At 42.8% G+C, this 23,192-nt stretch overlaps 1 protein-coding gene across 1 annotated transcript in view; it reads left to right on the forward strand.

Annotated features, from left to right (window-relative positions):
- The first annotated feature begins 21,447 nt into the window (after positions 1-21,447).
- LOC309554080 (alpha-2,8-sialyltransferase 8F-like) overlaps positions 21,448-23,192 on the forward strand; it is a 51,770-nt gene continuing 50,025 nt past the window's right edge. The window contains exon 1 of the mRNA XM_082255614.1: positions 21,448-21,649. Within this exon, the coding sequence (XP_082111740.1) occupies positions 21,543-21,649 (107 nt within the window). The 5' untranslated portion in view covers positions 21,448-21,542. The remainder of the gene's footprint in view (positions 21,650-23,192) is intronic.

Consider the following 23,192-nt stretch of genomic DNA (forward strand, 5'->3'; position numbering starts at 1 on the left):
ACAGAGAATGCACTCGCCTGTCAGCCTGCTTTTTGCTGCAGGCGTTTATAGGGTTTTTTTGAGGACATGTTTGGAGTCAGGCATGACATCTGAACATGTGTATAGGGGGTATATATACACACCCATGTCTGTATATATACACATATATAGGTGTGATAGGAGCAGAGACATATGCTTGCGCTAATGAAATATTGAACACCAATATGTCTCCGCTCCTATCACACCTATATGTGTGTATGTGTAAAATACATATAAGTGTGTGTGTATATATACCCCTATACAGAAGTTCAGATGTTTTGCCTGCCTCCAAAGACCCACAAAAAATGCCCAAAAAAAACACCTGCAACAACACACCTGGGCATTTTTTTTTTTGGCGCAGGCATTTTTTGGGCATTTTTTGTGGGTCTTTGGAGGCAGGCAAAACATCTGAACTTCTGTATCGGGGTATATATACACACACATGTATGTATATATACACCTACACATACATAGGTGTGAAAGTAGCAGAACACTATGCTTGCGCTAATAAAATAATTAACAGGCATATGTCTCCGCTCCTATCACACCTATATATGTGTATGTGTATATATACATATAAGTATGTGTGTGTGTGTATATATTGCTACAAAACCGGCAAGGTGTGATAATAGCGGAGCCATATCCCTGTTCTATATTAATTCTAATACAAACAACCTTTTTTTTCTGGTTCTGGACATGCTACAGAGCTGAAACTTCACAGGTACACTTTTTAGACCCCCCCCCCCCCCCCCCCAGACACTAAATCCAAAGAAATCTCTTTTTTTTTTTTTCAATAATTTTTTCAATAATTGGCTCTCTATTACAGTTTTTAATAACTTTTTTTTGTCTGATTAATAGTCCCTGGGGCATGACCCAGAACCCTAGGCACTTTTTAGGGGCATTTATTGTTTTTTAGGGCTTCAAAATGGTGTTTTTTGATTACAGAAGTTAGGGTCCCATTGATTTCAATGGGGTTCTGAAATCCGGGCCGAACTTTCGGGAAGTTCGGGTGTTCTGGTAGAACCGAACTTTTGAAAAGTTTGATCTTCCCTTCCCTTCCCTTCCCTTCCCTTCCCTTCCCTTCCCTTCTCTTCTTATTCTCTGTACTGAAGTACATTCAGGTGGTCCATAAAATCCATAAAATCAATACCAGATCACATGGGGCTAATGTCTGCTGCCGCCCAGGGAGGCCGCACAGGAGGGCGCCCCAGGGTCCACTGTGCACCCACAGGGACCATCTGATTACCGTATGTTACCGAACTTGGCCTGGACTCTCTACCTATTGATGCTATACCTTGTTGCCTGCGCGTTGTCAACCTCTGATCATCTCTGACCTTAAGCCTGCTCATGATTTGGTGCCTTCCTATTCAGCTGTTACCGAAATCAGCTTGTGACCCAGTCCTGTTCTCAACCGGTCTGGGTAAACTGGGGTGCCCTTTCATTGCTCTAGCAGGCCCTGTCTCAAACTCCGGGGATACTCGGACAGGAACTGTGTAGGCGGCCACCCTCATCATCTCAGCTCCTCATACGGGTATGTGATACTGTGGCCTTTTTAGACAATAGCTTGCCTATTAACCTTAAAAATGGGCAGAATTAAGTATCAAGATTTGCCACTATGGACTATAGTACGGGTCATTGATCAAACCTATACAGTTTTGTTCATTTCTGTTGGTGGCAGCCCATATTTTGGATCTTCTCTCTTGTCACCAGGACAGAAGAGGTTCAACCTGATATGGGTTCTAACCCTTCTGTACTCTATTCTAAATAATAAAAAAAAAAGCTTTGGTTCAGCTAAAGGTAAAGCTCTGTTTTTTAGATTTGAATAGAATGGTGAGATCGTAGAATCACTTTCAGGTGTATATTACTCAAGTCATATAAATACAGAAAAGAGAACCAGACCAAAGCACACATGAAATTACCGCACAGATGTGGTTGAGGACCGGAATGTCCCGATCTTCTCTGTGGTCGAAGAAACTGGATGCAATGAGTATTTCGTCACATCCGGTTTAGACCGGATATAAGCAAGCCAATACTGGCTTGGGGAAAGCATCGGGTCAAACCGATCTTGGTTTGGTCTGATGCTTTTAAGGGGTAGAGGAGAGATCTGGGGTATAATAGACCCCAGACCTCTCAGTAAAGAGGACCTGTCGTGCTTATTGTGTCACAAGGGATGTTATTCACCCCTTGTGATTGCACTAAAGTTGATAACAAAAATAAATAAATACAGAGACAGTGAAAAACCAAATAAATAAAATAAAACATGTAAAGCGTTCTTATCCCTCTGTGCTCGCGCGCATCGGTCCTACATGTGTAGACAAACAGCGATCGCACTCCACGTGTGATTTATTACTGCGAACGTCAGATCAAGAGCAATAATTTTTAGCATCAGACCTCCGGTGTAGAACTAAAATGGTAACCTGTAAAGGCTTTTAAAGCATTGCCTATGGATAATTTAATGTACTGTCGTTTTTTGCCATTCCACATGTGTGCGCAATTTTCAAGCATGACATGTTTGGTATTTATTTATTCGGCATAAGATCATCAAACATGGGTATTATATTTTTTATGTGTGCACTTAAATTCATTAACCACTTGCCAACCGCCTGCCGCAGATTTCCTGCTCCTGGTGGCGTGCGCGCACCCCCATTAGCCAGCAGGGAAGCCGACCCATGGGACCGGCACCTGCGGTTACCGCCAGGCACCCACGATCGCTCCTCGTGGAGAGAGAACGGCCGTCTGCTGTTGTAAACACAGCAGACCGTTGTTCTCTCTGGAATGAACACAGAGCACCTGTGATCCTCCTATTTAGGATCACAGGTTTAAATTGCATTTGAAAAACCTTTGCACAAATACCACTTGGCATGAAAAATGCAACACCCAGTATTTTATTCTCTAGGAGGCCCTCTGCTAAAAAATATATCTAAAGTTTGGGGTAGCGTTTGCACTGATACCGTTATTGGTATCGGTCCCGATACATTTTTTCTATGTAAAAACCCGTGCTACGCACGTCTGTGCTCTTATAGCGTAACTCCACTTTTGTTGAAAAAAAAAAAAACATTCCCCTCTGGGTGATCTCTGTACAAGGATTATAACAAACTTTGTTGCAGATTCCTTCCTTTTGTTATTCTGAAGAAATCATTGTTTGTTCCTCTGTGCTGAGTGGGTCTAATGGGAGGGGTTTCATAATTATCTATCAGCTGTGGCAGCTGCAGGGCTCTAATGAGGGAAGCTGATGGGCCTGCATCCCTTTAGACGTGTTCCTATTGGGAGTATCTCACCAAAAATGACATTTTTGTTGCAGGGGATGCCAGAAATCTGACTTGTATCTTTGGCAGACTTCTGGGAAAATTGGTGAGCCAATCACACAAGCAGGAAATGATGGTTCTGGGGGTGTGGTCAGTATACATTCTGTGTACAGAACAGCTCCAGGAAGCCATATTGCATTGCATTTTCAGAAAATTACAACAGCTACAGATTGAAAAGGAAAGGTAATTTTTAATAACATTCAATTACAATATGATTTGTGTCGCAATTGTATACAATATATTGTTTTTTCTTTATTGCTGATTTTTTTCCCCCATGAAAGTGGAGTTACCCTTTAACCACTTGCCGACCGCCGCAAGTACATGTACTGCGGCGGTCAGCCCCGGCCAGGCAAAGTGACGTACCGGTACGTCACTAGTCTGTCACTGGCTTGTGAGCCAATAGCGCGGCGCACGCCCGCCCCGGGTCGTTCCCTAACAAGTCAGTGCGTGTGACCGGTGGACCCGATGTCCGCTGGTCACTCACGATCATTCGCCGGGAAGGGAGAAAGGCAGGCGGCTGATGTAAACAAAGCCGCCTGTCATTCTCCCCTGTATAAAAATGGAGATCAGACGGTTCTACTATGTAGGACCGTTGATCTCTGTTTTTACACTAGTAGCCATGTCCAATCACAGTTAGAATCACGCCCCTAGGACACACTTAACCCCTCCCTCTCCAGTACAGTTAACCCCTTCCCTGCCAGTGTCATTTTTATAGTAACAGTGCATATGTATAGCACTGATTACTGCAGTAATGTCACTGGTAACCCCAAAAGTGTCAAAAATGTCAGTCAAGGGTCCGATCTGTCCGCCGCAATGTCGCAGTCCCGCAAGAAAAATCGCAGATCGCCGCCATTACGCGTTAAAAAAAAACACCAAAAATGACAAAAATCTTTCCCTTTGTTAGTAAACGCGATAACTTTTGTGCAAACCAATCAAAATACACTTTTTGCGATTTTTTTTCCAAACATAGGTAGCATAAAACAAATTGGCCGAAAATGTTAAAAAATTTAGATTTTTAAATTTTTTTTGGGGAATTTCATATAAAAAAAATGTGAAAAATATTGTTATTTTTGCAAAATTGTCGCTCTTTTTTTGTTTATAGCGCATGATCAAAGAATCGCACAGATGATCAAATACCACCAAAAGAAAGCTCTGTTTGTGGGAAAAAAAGGACGTCAAATTTGTTTAGGTACAGCGTCGCACGACCGTTAAAGTCACGCAGTAAAAAATCGCAAAAAACCCCCTGGTCAGGAAGGGGGTAAAATCTTCCGGGGCTTAAGTGGACCGGAAGGTTTTTACCCCCTTATTGACCAGGCCATTTTTTGTGATTCGGCACTGCATTACTTTAACGAACAATTGTGCGGTCATGCAACGCTGTACCCAAATAAAATTGATATCTTTTTTTCCCCACAAAAAGAGCTTTCTTTTGGTGCTATTTGATCACCTCTGTGACTTTTATTTTTTGCGCTATAAACAAAGAAAGCGAGAATTTTTAAAAACAATATTTTTTACTTTCTGCTATTATACATTCCTAATGAAAAAATATTAAAAAATTCAATTTTCTTCATCATTTTAGGCCAATGGGTATTCTTACAGTGCAGCGCAACCAAAAATCACCATAAAAAGTAATAGAATAAAAATATAATAAATAATAAAAATTTGTGTCTTCAATCAAAGTCCTTTAACTACTTGCTGACTGCCCGCCGCAGATATACTGCGGCAGGATGGCTCGGCTGCGAGAACCGCCGTACCTGTACGGGGGTTTATGGGAGCGCTCTCGGGGGCACGTGTGCAACGCCGGAGGCACGCTGGCGCCCCCATTAGCAAGCGGGGAAGCTGACTCACGGGGGCCAGCGGCCGCAATTGCCGCCGGGCACCCATGATCACTTGCCGTGGAGTAAACACAGCAGACCGTTGTTCTCTCAGGAATCAGCACAGAGCTCCTGTGTTCCTCCTATTTAGGAACAGAGGTCTCAGTGTTGATTCTACAAGTCCTTCCCCTCCACAGTTAGAAAACACCCCCTAGGCTTACACTTAACCCTTCGATCGCCCAGGGTTAACCCCTTCCCTGCCAGTGTCATTATTACAGTAACAGTGCATATTTTTAGCACTGATTACTGTAGTAATGTCACTGGTCCCCCCAAAATTGTCAGTTAGGGGTCCAATCTGTCCGCTGCAATGTCGCAGTCCCGCTAAAAATTGCAGATCGCCGCCATTACTAGTAAAAATAATGAAATAAAAATGCCATAAATCTTTCCCCTAGTTTGTAGACGCAATAACTTTTGCGCAAACCAATTAAAATACGCTTATTGGGATTTCCACAAGCGTGCGCAATTTTAAAGCATGAAATGTTAGATATGTATTTACGCGGCATAACATCATCTTTCTCATTTAAAAAAAAAAATCAGGGGATATATTGTTTTTTTTTTTAAATTAATTTAAGTGTATTTTTTTCCCCAAAAAAGTGCGTCTGAAAAACTGCTGCACTAATACCGTGTGACATAAAAATTTACAAGGATTGCCATTTTATTCCCTATGGTCTCTGCAAAAAAAAAAAAAAATATATATATATATATATATATATATATATATATACATACATACATACACACAGTATCTCACAAAAGTGAGTACACCCCCTCACATTTTTGTAAGTATTTTATTATATCTTTTCATGTGACAACACTGAAGAAATGACACTTTGCTACAATGTAAAGTAGTGAGTGTACAGCTTGTATAACAGTGTAGATTTGCTGTCCCCTCAAAATAACTCAACACACAGCCATTAATGTCTAAACTGCTGGCAACAAAAAATGAGTACACCCCTAAGTGAAAATGTCCAAATTAGTCCCAAAGTGTCAATATTTTGTGTGGCAACCATTATTTTCTAGCACTGCCTTAACCCTCTTGGGCATGGAGTTCACCAGAGCTTCACAGGTAGGGATGAGCTTCGTGTTTGAGTCGAGCGTTACTTCGACTCGAACATTGGCGAATAGCGAACAAATTGGCTTCTTTGTGGGAAATTCAAGCACCCGCATCCATAATGCACTGCGTGCACTTGCAGTGCATTATGTAATTGGCCAAAGCATCCACCCTGACCTCCATGCTTTGGCCAATCAAGTCATCTCTGCCATGATTGGACAAAGGCAGGCTGCCTTTAGCCAATGGCGGCTCAGAGGCTAAGTACACGCCCCGTACTATAAATAAGGCTGCTCACACAGACAGGAAGTGGTTGAGGCAGGGAGAGGAATGTAATTTGTAGTTTATCAGGCAGTGCAGTGTAGTTAAGACATTGTTAGCAGTCAGTTAGGCAGGGAGAGAGATTTTAGCTTTTTACAATTTAAGAGCTCAGATAGTGAAGTGTATTCAGCAGTGCAGTATGTACCACATATATATATATATGGCACTTGAGTATATATCAGGCCATTCTGTATCTATCGGTCAGTTCAGTACATATCAGCAGTGCAGTATATATCAGCAGTACAGTATATATATAATATATATTTATCAACCAGTAATAAAACCCCTCTGTAAATCCACATCATGTTCGAATGGCCGACAAGGAGAGGCAGATGCTCACAGGCCACGAAAAGAGGGCAAGCAGCCTCTGTGTCCACAGTGAAAAGTGGTGGTCACAGACATGGTACATCCTCTGCAGGAAGGGCACGCCCGTCCTTTTTTTCCGGTGCTGACCGTGTTATTCAGCCACAACATGCAGAAGAGTTGGTGGAGTGGATAACTAAGTCATCCTCATCCTCCTCATCCTCTTTCACCCAGGCTCATACTAGTTTGCCTTCCACCACAGCTGCCAAAGTGGCCCGTTCCACAGGCTCCTTTTACACAGCTACTCCTGTCGCCCCACCATCATACACGGAGGAGTCACCTGAATTATTCGATCATAGTGTCAGTGACATGCTGCTGGGGGATGCACATCAATTTAAATGCTCTGATGTGTGTTCCCAGGTTGATGAAGAGAATAACGTGAGCCTAGAGAGAGGGGATAACAATGACGAACAATAAACTAGCAGTCATGTTGCCACAGCTGCAGCATACTGCCAAGTTTGCTCCAGTGACGAGGAGGGAGGGGGTGATGAGGTCACTGACTGTACTTGAGTGCCTGAGAGAATAGAGGAAAGTGAGGGGGAGGAGGAGGAGGAGGAGGAGGAGTTAGCACAACTCCAATGAGGCAGGATGTGCTCCAGGGGCCGACATAGGAGTAGCAACCTATTGCATCACCCCACAGAGCTCCACAGGTGCAGGGTGCTGCAAACTCCCTGGGGACTTCCAAGAGTTCATTAGTGTGGGCTTTTTTCAACACATGTGCAGTAGACCGCAGCATTGCTGTTGGCAATATCTGTCTGAAGCGGATCAAGCGTAACCAGAACAACAGCCGCTTGGGCACCACATGCTTGACAAGACATATGATGATTTTCCATGCAGTCCGTTGGCAACAGCACCTAAAAGAGTTACAAGATAAAAACAAGCATCTCTAACCCTACTATACCTCATGTCTTCTCAAAAACCTGCATTGAGAGGAATGATGGTATAGCAATGAGTGCCACAGATACTTGCATCTCATCTGCTAGCAGTACACCACCTCTTCATTCCAACAGCAGGCACATTTCACTACCCCAGTTGCTGAACCCTAGAAAAGAATACTGTCCCAGCCATCCACATGCTCAGCATCTTAATGCTAGCTTTGCCAAATTGCTGCCTTTTCATCTGGTAGACTCTGCCCCCAATTTGCGGAATGTGCTGTACCACAGTGGCAGGTTCCAAAAAGAAATGTATTTTCTGTTCAAACGGTTTTTATTAAGGCAGAAGGAATGTAGTACAAAACAATACCAATAGGTAACAGTGGTGCATAACAGATGAATACACGTCAAAATGACATCATGAACAGCAAGTAGTAGCATAACAATCAGGTTAAGGAATAGGAAAGGGGCAAGCTGGGCGCCCGGAATACAGGTACAAGGGATAAACACAGTGCACAGGGGCGGCTGGGGGTAGGGCAAAAAGGGAGGCCGTAGTGCAGCAAAAGTTTGTGGTCCAGCCACAATAGGGAAACAAATTAGGTAGCGGCCAACTCGAGGCAACAAGGGGGGGGGGGGAGAAAAAAGAAATGTATTTTCACGTAAGGCCATTGCAGCTCTCTACCATCATGTGGAAGATAGTGTTTTGGCCTCATTGGACAGTGCAGTCATAAGGAAGGTTCACATTGCTGCTGACTCTTGGTCCAGCAGCCATGGAAAGGGATGTTACATTTCCTTCACGGCGCACTGGGTAACTCTGCTGGTAGCTGGGAAGGATGCAGGATAGGGTTCAGTGCTGGAGCTTGTTTTGCCACCACGCTACCAAAAAGCTGGTGCTAGTTCTGCCACATCTGGCTACTCCCCTTCCTCCTCCTCTTCTTCTTCCTCTATGTCCTCTTCTCCTGAAATGTCCTCTGAAGCAGCAGTGCTCCCTAAGCGTGCAAGGGGTTACACAAGCAGTTAAGCTAAAAGATGCCATGCAGTGCTTCAGTTGGTCTGTCAAGGAGATAGAAATCACACGGGGGCAGAGATTCTGTCAGCTCTGCAGGGGCAGGCTCAGAGATGGTTGACGCCACGACAGCTTGAGCCAGGAATGGTTGTATGTGACAATGGCACCAACCTTCTCTTTGCCCTCCGACAGGGACACTTGACACATGTTCCATGCTTGGCACATGTCCTGAATTTGGTGGCGCAGTGTTTCTTGAACAGATACCCGGGCTTACAAGATCTCCTGAGGCAGGCCAGAAAAGTCTGTTGACATTTCCGGCGTTCATATAATGCCAGTGCTCGGCTACCTGACATTCAACGGGAATTCAACCTGTCCACCAACCGTCTCATTTGTGACAGGCCCACCAGGTGGAACTCAACATTGGCAATGCTGCAGAGGGTTATCAATGAGTACCTGTGTGAGTATGGCACAAGGACAGGTTCAGGGGATCTTGGCTTCTTTTCACCATGCCAGTGGCTAATGATAAAGGATGCATGCACTGTCCTGTCACCATTTGAAGGCGGCCACAAGGATGGTGAGCTGGGACGATGCATACATTAGTGACACTATCCCTCTATTCTACCTCCTGGAGCACACACTTCATGGAATTATGGACAGGGCATTGAGGCAGAACAGCGGGAGGAAGAGGAGGACTTTCTTTCCTCACAAGGCACCCTTTATGCAGATATCATTCCTGCAGGGACACAAAACACACAGGAGGAAGAGAAAGAGGAGGAGGAGGGTTGTGGCAGCATGGATGTAGAGGATAGCATACAGCAGTCTTCAAGGAATGGTTTTTATTCCCCAGGAACCCCAGGAGTTGTATGTGGTTGGGGAGAGGTTGTTCCTGACAATGTCATCCTTAGTCACCCAGAGGACTCAGAAGCTCATGCCTCCTCAAGCCTTACATTACATGGGCTCCCTGATTCTGCAAAGCCTGTGGAAGGACCAGAGGCTTTGTGGTATCAAGGAGAGGGATAATTACTGGTTGACAACACTTCTTGATCCATGTTACAAGGGTAAAGTTGCAGCGCTCATCCTGCCTTCGCAGAGGGAGCAGAGGATGAAACATCTTGAGGACGCCTTGAAGAAAAATTTGTGTAACACGTTTCCAGACACTGGGAGGTTAACATTCTCTGGACATGTTTCTGAGGCATCGTTCAGCCAAAGGAGGAGTGGTGGAGAAGGTGCCTTTAAACAGTTCTTTATTCCTCAGCACCCAGGGCTGTTAGGCTTAAGCAACCATCGGCAGCATCTCCATAATATAGTGCAGGATTATCTAGGGGCAAGAGCAGACTTGGAGAAATTTCCAAGTGTGCATCCACTGGGTTACTGGGTCTTGAGGATGGACCACTTGCCAGAACTTGCTCAATATGCAATGGAGCTACTGGCCTGTCCTGCTTCCAGCGTGCTTTCCAAACTGACATTCTTTGCTGCTGGAGGTTTTGTGATGGACAAAAGAGTGCATCTGTCCACAGACTCTGTTGACCAGTTGACTTTTATCAAATTGAATTCTGTCCTGGATCAACAGCAGCTATAAAGCCTCTGATGCTGATGTAACTGATTGAATTTGCTAGGGGTCTGCCATCCCTTGAAGACTGCATATGCTGCCGATCCTATTCCTTAATCTTCATAATGCTAGCTTCCAATGTTTTTGGTTTAGGTCACCACCAACACCCAAGGCCTATTTTTCTGCACTTGTATGACAGGTGCATAAAATTTAAATTGCGTATGTACTTTTTAACAGCAGGCCCTGTCCCTGTGCCCTGTGCCCAGCAAGAGTAACTGCGAGGGGTTACGGTGTTCAGGCACCACCAACACCAAATGCCCAATTTTTCTGCACCTGTATGAAAAGTTCATGCGATTTCAATTTCGTATCTAATTATTAATGGCAGGGCCCATTCCTGCACCCAGCAAGAGTAAATGCGAGGGGTTGCGGTGTTCAGGCACCACCAACAACCAAGACCCAATTTTTCTGCACCTGTATGACAAGTACATGCATTTTCAAATCTAAGTCTTTTACAGCATGGCTCATTCCTGCGTCCTGCGCCCTGCGCCTGTGCTTTTTTTTATTTATTTTTTTGTGGCGTATTGCAGGGAGCTGAAAATACATTATAGCCGGGAGCAAGTTTAAATGACATTTTTTCCTTTAGAAATATCAGTATTGCTGCAGAAGGCTACATACCTCGCACAAATGCGCCACTTTACAGGAACATTAAGGGGACCCCCCCAGGCACGATATTTAAAGGAATTTTTCATTTTTATATTTCACTTTAAGCATCATTAAATCAGTAAATCACTGCTCCTTTAAATACAATCGTTTTTTATTTTTTATTTTATTGGTACATGTTCCCCAGGTCAGTACCCGGACCTCCATACACTTTTTTTTTGGGCAATAACTTGCATTTAAGCCTTTAAAATGAGGACTTTTGATTTTTGACGTTCTTGTCCTATAGACTTTAATGGAGTTCGTTTGTTCAAACAAAATTTTCCCCTGCTTGTGGTGTTCTGGTGCAAACCGAACAGGGGGTGTTCGGCTCATCACTATTCACAGGTTTCGACTGGAGTCCTCTTCTATGCCTCCATGATGGCATCACGCAGCTGGTGGATGTTAGAGACCTTGCGCTCCTTCACCTTCCGTTTGAGGATGCTAAATAGGGTTTAGGTCTGGAGACATGCTTGGCCATTCCATCATCTTTACCCTCAGCTTCTTTAGCAAGGCAGTGCTGATCTTGGAGGTGTGTTTGGGGTCGTTATCATGTTGGAGTACTGCCCTGCGGCCCAGTCTCTGAAGGGAGGGGACCATGCTCTGCTTCAATATGTTACAGTAAATGTTGGCATTCATGGTTCCCTCAATGAACTGTAGCTCCCCAGTGCTGGCAGCACTCATGCAGCCCCAGACCATGACACTCCCACCACCATTCTAGACTTTAGGCAAGACATACTTGTCTTTGTACTCCTCACTTGGTTGCCGCCAGACACACTTGACACCATCTGAACCAAATAAGTTTATCTTGGTCTCATCAGACCACAGAACATGGTTCCAGTAATCCATGTCCTTAGTCTGTTTGTTTTCAGCAAACTGTTTGCAGGCTTTCTTGTGCATCATCCTTAGAAGAGGCTTCCTTCTGGGGACGACAGTCATGCAGACCAATTTGGTGCAGTGTGTGGCGTATGGTCTGAGCACTGACAGGCTGATCCCCCACCCCTTCAACCTATGCAGCAATGCTGGCAGCACTCATATGTCTATTTCCCAAAGACAACCTCTGGATATGACGCTGAGCACTTGCACTCAACTTCTTTGGTCGACCATGACGAGGCCTGTTCTGAGTGCAAGCTGTCCTGTTAAACTGCTGTATGGTCTTGGCCACCATGCTGCAGCTCAGTTTCAGGGTCTTGGCAATCTTCTTATAGCCTAGGCCATCTTTATGTCGAGGAAATATTCTTTTTTTTCAGATCCTCAGAGAGTTCTTTGCCATGAGATGCCATGTTGAACTTCGAGTGACCAGTATGAGAGAGTGAGAGCGATAACACTAAATTTAACACATCTGCTCCCCATTCACACCTGAGACCTTTTAACACTAACGAGTCACATGACACCGGGAAGGAAAAAAGGCTAAATGGACCCAATTTGGACATTTTCACTTGGGGATGTACTCACTTTTTGTTCCAGCAGTTTAGACATTAATGGCTGTGTGTTGAGTTATTTTGAGGGGACAGCAAATTTAAACTGTTATACAAGCTGTACACTCACTACTTTACATTGTAGCGGAAAGTGTCATTTCTTCAGTGTTGTCATATAAAAAGATATAATAAAATATTTACAAAAATGTGAGGGGTGTACACACTTTTGTGAGATACTGTAGCTTTAAGACAGTGTATTTTTTATTTTTTATTTTTGCTTATAATTATTGACCTGACAGAGATTAAACTTTACAACTTGAACAAATATATGACTATCATATATGCAGAGGGGAACTGTGCCCCACCAAAAATGGCAGAAAGGTCATAAATTGCTTTCTTTTCTATATTGCTTGTCTGGCCAAGTCCTGTGTGTTCCTCGATCAACATGGGTATACCAGCATATTTTCTTTCTTGAATTTAATGCTTCAGCTAAGAAACACATCAACTGCACATCTTGGGATGGGGAGTGGAGGCTAGAACACTTGCAGGTATGCATATTTAGATGGAGAATGTTTTTAGGATTTTTATAAAATTTTAATTTCCTATTAGGCAGGGGATGTTGGTGTGGCATTTAGAAGTGCAATGTTTGTCTAGGTTAAAGAGAATTTGCTTGGTGTCTTATTTTTTTAGCTAAATGTTTGCATTCTGGAAAGGGCACAGGACCAGTTTAATAATCAGATGCCGTTACAGATTTTCCTTAAGCTGCAGTTTACACTAGACGCGGTGCGAATTCAGGATCCCGCACCGCATCAAAATTGCAACCCCTTCATGCCAACTGATTCCAGAGTATATGTTATGTTAAAAACCCCCCCGAAATCAATTTGCAATACGCAGTGCGATTTGCAGAATCAGATCACTTGGGTGTGAACAACCATGTGAGCCAATTCTGGTGTGGACAAAAAGAGTCCTGCATGAGTTTGGTGCGAATGAGGTGTGATTTGAGCCATACAAATCCAACCCCAGGGACACCGCATGCAATTCGCACAGGAATGTGCTGAGATTCCTGTGCAAATTACACGTGGTGTCCAGCGCTGCATCAGTGTGAACCTGAGCTAAAGAGATCAGGGGACAGGATAGGGAAAGGAAAACAAGATAGAGAAAAACATAATAAATTGGAACTACAGAGAAATGGAAAAAGGATAGGGAAAAGGAAAAGGATTGAGAGAAGGATTGGGAAGTACAGGATACTGAATTGAAGCAGTATATAACATGGGAAAAACCATAGGAAAAGGGAACAGGATTGGGAAAACATACAGGATAAGGAAAGGGAGCAGAATAGAAAATAGGAAAAATCATAGGAAAAGGGAACAGGATAGGTAAAAAGTACAGGGTAGGAAAAGGGAGCAGGAAAGAAAATGGGGAAAAAACATAGGAAAAGGGAACAGGGTTAGGAAAAAGTGCAGGAAATGGAATTGAAGCAGGATAGAAAATGGGGGAAAAAAATATAAAAAAGGGAACAGGATTGGGAAAAAGTACAGGATACGGAATTGAAGCAGTATAGAAAATGGGAAAAAACTATAGGAAAATGGAACAGGGTTGGAAAAAAGTACAGGAAAAGGAAAGGGAGAAGGATAGAAAATAGGAAAAACCAAGGGAAAAGGGAACAGGATTGGGAAAAAGTACAGGATAGGAAAAGGGAGCATGATAGAAAATGGGAAAACCCATAGGAAAAGGGAACAGGATTGGAAAAAAGTACAGGATAGGGATAAGGGAGCACGATAGAAAATGGGCAAAACTATAGGAAAAGGGAACAGGATTGGAAAAAAGTAGAGGATAAGGAAGAGGAGAAGAATAGAAAATGGGAAAAACCATAGGAAAAGGGAACAGGATTGGAAAAAAGTACAGGATAGGGAAAGGGAGCACAATAGAAAATGGGCAAAACTATAGGAAAAGGGAACAGGATTGGAAAAAAGTAGAGGATAAGGAAAGGAGAAGGATAGAAAATGGGAAAAACCATAGGAAAAGGGAACAGGATTGGAAAAAAGTACAGGATAGGGAAAGGGAAAGGATAGGGAAAGGGAGAAGGATAGAAAATGGGAAAAAACATAGGAAAAGGGAACAGGTTTGGGAAAAAAAGTACAGGATAGGAATTGAAGCAGGATAGAAAATGAAAAAAAAAAACATAGGAAAAGGGAATAGGAGTGGGAAAAAGTACAGGATAGGAAAAGGGAGCATGATAGAAAATGGGAAAACCCATAGGAAAAGGGAACAGGATTGGAAAAAAGTACAGGATAGGGATAAGGGAGCACGATAGAAAATGGGCAAAACTATAGGAAAAGGGAACAGGATTGGAAAAAAGTAGAGGATAAGGAAAAGGAGAAGAATAGAAAATGGGAAAAACCATAGGAAAAGGGAACAGGATTGGAAAAAAGTACAGGATAGGGAAAGGGAGCACAATAGAAAATGGGCAAAACTATAGGAAAAGGGAACAGGATTGGAAAAAAGTAGAGGATAAGGAAAGGAGAAGGATAGAAAATGGGAAAAACCATAGGAAAAGGGAACAGGATTGGAAAAAAGTACAGGATAGGGAAAGGGAAAGGATAGGGAAAGGGAGAAGGATAGAAAATGGGAAAAAACATAGGAAAAGGGAACAGGTTTGGGAAAAAAAGTACAGGATAGGAATTGAAGCAGGATAGAAAATGAAAAAAAAAAACATAGGAAAAGGGAATAGGAGTGGGAAAAAGTACAGGGTAAAAAAGGGAGGAGGACAGAAAATGGGAAAAACCACATGAAAAAAGAAAATGACAGGAAAAAGGAACTGAATACAGAAAATGAAGAGGGAGGCGGAAAGGAGACGGAAACAGCGTGGGGGAAGGGAACAGGATAGGAAAAAGGATCAAGATAAAGAAAGAGAACAAATAGAGAAAACAAACAAAATAGATGAAGGGAAAAATGGAAAAGAATCAGGAAAGGGAACAGGTTCAAGAAAAAAGAACAAAGTAGGGAAGGGGAACATGATTGAAAATGGGAAAAAAACTTGCCTAAGCCTGCAGGAACCTTACCAGTTCCTCCTTAACCCTGTGCCCTTCCCTTTCCACCCCCACCCCTCCTTTTTCACTTGTCTTGACTCTCTACTTTTATGCCCCTGAGTCATCAAACTTAGTCTGCACAGACCAGCGGTAGAGATGTCCCGAACTATTCGCCGGCGAACATTGCTTGTTCGCGTTCGCCGCGGCGGGCGAACATATGCGATGTTCTGTCCGCCCCCTATATGTCATCATTGAGCAAACTTTGACCCTGTACCTCACAGTCAGCAGACACATTCCAGCCAATCAGCATACCCTCCCACCTCCTATAAAAAAGCAAGGACACCGTCCATCTTAGATTCATTCTGAAGCTGTAGTGTTAGTTAGAGTGCTGCTGCTGAATTAATAGCTAGGCCAGTGTTCTGTGTCCACTCCAGTCCTCAAAGACTCATCTGCTGTAAGGACAGCACCTCAAAAAGCCCTTTTTTGGGCTGGTACATCAGTCTGCTTTTTTTCCCCCCTATATATATATATATATATATATATATATATTGCAGTTACCTGCCCGTGTGTGAGAGGCCACAGGCCCACAGGCTGTACTGTGTGCACACCACTCATATAGGTTGGCACAGTACATTGCAAGGCGCACGCACAGTGCTCCAAATTGGAAGTAAGAGGACCGACCAACCATCTTTTTCCATCTACCGGTTCCTAAAATATATTTCATACACCGGCCCCTGATAGGGGACGTAACAGGGATTAAACTGATAAGAATAGTACTACTTAACACACCACTCATATAGGGTGGCACAGTACATTGGACAGCGCACGCGCAGTGCCCCAAATTGGAAGTAAGTGGACCGACCAACCATCTTTTTCCATCTCCCGGTTCCTAAAATCTATTCCATACACCGGCCCCTGATAGGGGACGTAACAGGGATTAAACTGATAAGAATAGTACTACTTAACACACCACTCATATAGGGTGGCACAGTACATTGCACAGCGCACGCGCAGTGCCCCAAATTGGAAGTAAGAGGACCGACCAACCATCTTTTTCCATCTCCCGGTTCCTAAAATCTATTCCATACACCGGCCCCTGATAGGAGACGTAACAGGGATTAAACTGATAAGAATTGTACTACTTAACACACCACTCATATAGGGTGGCACAGTACATTGCACGGCGCACGCGCAGTGCCCCAAATTGGAAGTAAGAGGATGGAACAACCATCTTTTTCCATCTCCTGGTTCCTAAAATCTTTTCCATACACCGGCCCCTGATAGGGGACAAAACAGAGATTAAACTGGTAAGAACAGATTTTTTTAATTTAAAAAAAAGAGGACAGCCTCTGCGGAGCAGGGTATTTTTTGTCTGCGTTACTGAACGCTCATGCACAATGGCTGTAGGCTCATGCGTCCTTTTGCGGAGGTGACAAACCTAGTCAGTCAAACCCAAGGCAACATCCTCGACCTCATCTCATATGTGTTTTTTCAGGAGCGTGCCCTGCGAAGAGTGCTGGATCAGGCCGTAGATGAGTATGAAGAGGAAGAGTTGTGGTCACCATCACCACCAGAAGCAGCCTTGTCATCATCGATTGCTGGACCTGCAGCAATGCAGAGAGAGGAGTCTGAAGAAGAGGAGTCAGAGGAGGAAGGTGGCTTTGAGGAGGTGGAAGACCAACCACAGCAGGCGTCCCAGGGGGCTTGTTGTCACCTTTCGGGGACCCTTGGTGTTGTACGTGGCTAGGTGGAGGAAGAGACCTTCAATGACGTCAGTGAGGATAAGGAACGGGACAAGGCTAGCTTGGTATCCAACCTTGTGCAAATGGGGAGTTTGCGGTTATGCAAATGGACTGTTTGCGGTTGTTTGCTGTGCGTTAAACGGGGAGTTTGGTCTGTCAGAGTTTGGTCTGTCACTGTGAAGCAGGCGTAAACCTTACACTACCTGATCAATACAACATCATACCTGATCGTATACACACACTGAATGTTTTAAAGCACGTTATTCCAAACAATTTAGAAATGTTAGGTGATTTATGCCTTTATGGATTAAAACCCTACTCTGCGTCAACTACGTAATTTTCCATGGCCCAGGTGTTAGTCTCCTTGAAACAACTTTTCCATCACTATTGTGGCCAGAAAGAGTCCCTGTGGGTTTTAAAATGCGCCTGCCTATTAAATTCTATGGCGGTTCGCCCATTCGCGAACATTTGCGGAAATTCGCGTTCGCCGTTCGTGAACGTAAAAATTTTATGTTCACGACATCTCTAACCAGCGGTTCAAACCGTGAGGTTGTTTAGCTGACCTTTGGTAATACAGATCAATACTGTGTTGTAAAAGATCCCATTCTTATCTTTATAGTATGCTCATCTGTTGTTAACCCCTGCGGGGTGACCAGGTGTCTTGTTACCTTTAAAAATTTCAATAAAAAATTTATACCAGGAAAAAAAAAAAACACAAAAAAAGGATCAGGATATCAAATTAGAGAAACACAGGGAAAAGGAAAAGGTTAGAAAATGGAAACATCATAGGGAACGGGAACTGGTTAGGAAATGGGGAAAACCATAGGGAAAGTGAACAAGACAGAAAATGGAAACAACATAGAATAAGGGATCAGGTTGGGAAACAGGAATTAAATACAGAAAGGGAGCAGGATAGGAAACAGGAACCAAATACAGAAAGGGAACGGGATAGGAAATGGGAACCAAATACAGAAAGGGAACAGGATAGGGAACAGGAACCCAGTACAGAAAGGGAAAAGGATAGGAAACGGGAACCAAATACAGAAAGGGAACGGGATAGGAAATGGGAATCAAATACAGAAATGGAACAAGATAGGAAACAGGAACCAATTACAGAAAGGGAACAGGATAGGAAACGGGAACCAAGTACAGAAAGGGAAAATGATAGGAAACGGGAACCAAATACAGAAAGGGAATGGGATAGGAAACGGTAAACATATACAGAAAGGAAAATGGATAGGAAATGGGAACCACATACAGAAAGGGAACAGAATAGGAAACATTAACCAAATACAGAAAGGGAACAATATAGGAAACAGGAACCAAATACAGAAAGGGAACAGGGTGGGAAGAAGGAACCAGATAGGAAAATAGAACAGGATAGAAAAAGACAACAAGATAGATCAAGCAAAAGAAAAAATGGAAAAGGATATGAAAAGGGAACAGGATATCAAATTAGAGCAACTAAGGTAAACGGAAAATGTTAGAAAATGGAAATGGCATAGGGAAAGGGAACTGGTTTGGAAATGGGGAAAACCACAGGAAAAGTGAACAAGACAAAAAATGGAAACAACGTAGGAAAAAGGAACAGGGTAGGAAACGTAAACCAAATACAGAAAGGGAACAGGATAGGAAATGGTAACAAAATACAGAAAGGGAACAGGATAGGAAACAGGAACCAAATACAGAAAGGGAACAGGATAGGAAACGGGAACCAAATACAGAAAGGGAACAGGATAGGAAATGGGATCAAAATACAGAAAAGGAACAGGATAGGAAATGGGAACCAAATGCAGAAAGGGAACAGGATAAAATGGGAACCAAATACAGAAAGGGAACAGGGTAGAAAACAGGAACCAAATACAGAAAGGGAACAGGATAAAAGGGAACCAAATACAGAAAGGGAACAGGATAGGAAACAGGAACCAAATACAGAAAGGGAACAGGATAGGAAACAGGAACCAAATACAGAAAAGGAACAGGGTAGGAAACAGGAACCAAATACAGAAAGGGAATGGGATAGGAAATGGTAACAACATTCAGAAAGGGAACAGGACAGGGAACGGAAACCAAATACAGAATGGGAACAGGATAGGAAATGGGAACCAAATACAGAAAGGGAACAGGATAAAATGGGAACCAAATACAGAAAGGGAACAGGATAGGAAACAGGAACCAAATACAGAAAGGGAACAGGATAAAATGGGAACCAAATACAGAAAGGGAACAGGATAGGAAACAGGAACCAAATACAGAAAAGGAACAGGGTAGGAAACAGGAACCAAATACAGAAAGGGAATAGGATAAAATTGGAACCAAATACAGAATGGGAACAGGATAGGAAATGGTAACAAAATACAGAAAGGGAACAGGATAGGAAACAGGAACCAAATACAGAAAGGGAATGGGATAGGAAATGGTAACAACATTCAGAAAGGGAACAGGACAGGGAACGGAAACCAAATACAGAATGGGAACAGGATAGGAAATGGGAACCAAATACAGAAAGGGAACAGGATAAAATGGGAACCAAATACAGAAAGGGAACAGGATAGGAAACAGGAACCAAATACAGAAAGGGAACAGGATAAAATGGGAACCAAATACAGAAAGGGAACAGGATAGGAAACAGGAACCAAATACAGAAAAGGAACAGGGTAGGAAACAAGAACCAAATACAGAAAGGGAATAGGATAAAATTGGAACCAAATACAGAATGGGAACAGGATAGGAAATGGTAACAAAATACAGACAGGGAACAGGATAGGAAACAGGAACCAAATACAGAAAGGGAATGGGATAGGAAACGGTAACAAAATACAGAAAGGGAACAGGATAGGGAACGGAAACCAAATACAGAAAGGGAGCAGGATAGGAAATGGGAGCCAAATACAGAAAGGGAATGGGATAGGAAATGGTAACAACATTCAGAAAGGGAACAGGACAGGGAACGGAAACCAAATACAGAATGGGAACAGGATAGGAAATGGGAACCAAATACAGAAAGGGAACAGGATAAAATGGGAACCAAATACAGAAAGGGAACAGGATAGGAAACAGGAACCAAATACAGAAAGGGAACAGGATAGGAAACAGGAACCAAATACAGAAAAGGAACAGGGTAGGAAACAGGAACCAAATACAGAAAGGGAATAGGATAAAATTGGAACCAAATACAGAATGGGAACAGGATAGGAAATGGTAACAAAATACAGAAAGGGAACAGGATAGGAAACAGAAACCAAATACAGAAAGGGAATGGGATAGGAAACGGTAACAAAATACAGAAAGGGAACAGGATAGGGAACGGAAACCAAATACAGAAAGGGAAAACGATAGGAAACGGGAACCAAACACAGAAAGGGAACAGGATGGGAATAAGGAACAAGACAGGAAAATGGAACAGGATAGAAAAAGACAACAAGATAGATCAAGCAAAATAAAACAATTAAATGATATGAAAAGGGAACAGGATAAGGAAAAAGAACAGCAAGCAAAAACAGTAAGAAGAGGAAACAAGATAGGAAATCGGGAACACGGGGAAGCAAACAGTTTAGAAAATTGAAAAAGCATGGGGAAAGGGAACATCATATTTGATAGGAACAGTATAGGGGAAGGTAACAGGATTGAGAAACTGAGCAAGATAAATCAAGGAAAATAAAAATGGAAAAGGATAGGGAAAAGAAAGGGAACAGGATAGGAAAATGGCAAAAATATAGGAAAAGAGAACAGGCTAGGAAAAGTAAACCGAATACAGAAAAGGAACAGGATAGGGGAAGGGAATAGTATAGATGAAGGGAGCCTTATAGGGGAAGGGAACCTGATAGGTAAAGGAATCAGGATAGAGATAGTGAACAAGTAAGATAAAAAAAATACATAAAAAATGGAAAAAGAATCAGGTAAGGGAAAAGGATTAGGAACAGAAAAGGGAAGTGATCCATGGAAGAGAGAAGGGGCTCACTGTGCAGCTTTATATAAATCACATTGCCTGTTTTTCCTTAAATGTTGATCTCAGTGTTGGAAATCTTATCCTTTCTCTGTCCTTATCCTTTCTCTGTGTGTTTCTATCTTATCTCTGCACAAGTGTCTGACCTGATTCTAATATTGCAGCATGTTCTACTAACAACTGAATACACAATCTTTCACTTCACTCCTGTAATTGGGATTCTGACCCTCGCCACACCTTCCGACAGTCCATAGAGCCTGATCTCAAGTCTACGCGTTAGATTCCAATCCTCGGCAATGAGCTCTCTTGGAAGAAAAATTTCCTGTCGAGATCTATAGAGACGATCTGGACTTAGGAAATGATTTTGTACAGTATTCTGCGTAGATGGCGCCTCTTCCTCTTCGCGGTGCTGGCGATCCATGGCTTCTACACCAATCTGCACAGTAGGATGACCATCGACTTTTGGTAAGGGCTTTCACTGCTTGTGCGCTTTTAAATCCTTTGAAGAAGGAAAGCAACCCTGATTTTTTTTTTAAGGGTATACCTACCTGTATCTAATATCACTCATTGAGCTGCTTAGTCATTATTTCACAAAAATGAAAAAAAACAAAAAACGAAAACTAAGATAAATTTATTTTTATTCATATTTAGAAGGTGTGGGGTTGAGGATATATTTAGGGAAGTTAGCGTTAGAGTTATTTTTTTTCTCTCTTTTTTTTTTTGCATTTGATTTGTACTTTTGCTGTATGGCACACCGTCACCTACCTGAATCTGATATCACTCATTGAACTGCTTAGGCAACATTTAGCATTATTTAGAGGGTGTGGGGTATTTTAGGGAAGCTAGTGTTTTTTTCTTTCTTTTTTGCATTTGATTTGTACTGTTGCTTTAACCAGTTTACGACCACCTGCCGCAGATGTACCGCGGCAGGCAGCCGCTCCCAGGCAAATTGGCGTACATGCACGGCGTTCGCTCTTGGGAGGCTAGGGGGCGAGCGCGTGCCGCCGCCGGTGCGCTCCCACCCCCGCTTATCAGCGGGGAAGCCGATACAGCGGGCAGGGGGCTCTGATTGCTGCCTGACACCCGCGAACGCTCCCCGCTGAGAGAGAAGGACGGTCGGATGTTGTAAACACAGCTGACCATTCTTCTCTCTGGAATGATCACAGAGCGCCTGTGATGTATAGAGAGAAATAGCCGCACTCCAACTTGAAGGTGAAAAATATAAAATCTGTTTTATTCGTATCCAAAAGATAAAATCAATTCAAAGTGTATCCATAGTACAGTCAGAGACAAGAGATGAACGCATAGTAGTTGACGCGTTTCACGGATAAACGTCCGCTTAGTCGTAACCATGCTATATAGGATCACAGGTCTCTATGGTCATTTCAGAAGACACGCCCCCCCCCCATAGTTAGAATCACTCCCCTAGGCTCACATTTAACTCCTTGATCACCCACAGGGTTAACCCCTTCCCTGCCAGTGTCATTATTACAGTAACTGCATATTTTTAGCTCTGATTACTGTAGTAATGTCACTGGTCCCCCCCCAAAAGTGTCAAAAATGTCAGTTAGGGGTCCGATCTGTCCGCCCCAATGTCGCAGTCCCGCAAAAAAACGCAGATCGCCGCCATTACTAGTAAAAAAAAGAAATAAATAAAAATGACATAAATCTTTCCCGTAGTTAGTAGACGCAATGACTTTTGCGCAAACCAATCAAAATACGCTTATTGTGATTTTTTTTATATACCAAAAATATGTAGCAGAAAACAAATTGGCCTAAAATGCTAAAAAATTTTCATTTTTAATTTTTTTTTTTTAAATGTCCTATAGCAGAATGTGGGGAAAAAAAAAAAAAAAATATATATATATATATATATATATATATATATATATATTTCACAATTGTTGCTATTTTTTTGTTTATAGCACAAAAAATGAAAATTGCACAAGTGATCAAATACCAGCAAAAGAAAGCTCTATTTGTGGGATAAAAAAAATACGTAAATTTC

Source organism: Pelophylax lessonae (assembly GCF_965119305.1).
Source record: "Pelophylax lessonae genome assembly, chromosome: 4".
Lineage (NCBI taxonomy): Eukaryota > Metazoa > Chordata > Amphibia > Anura > Ranidae > Pelophylax > Pelophylax lessonae.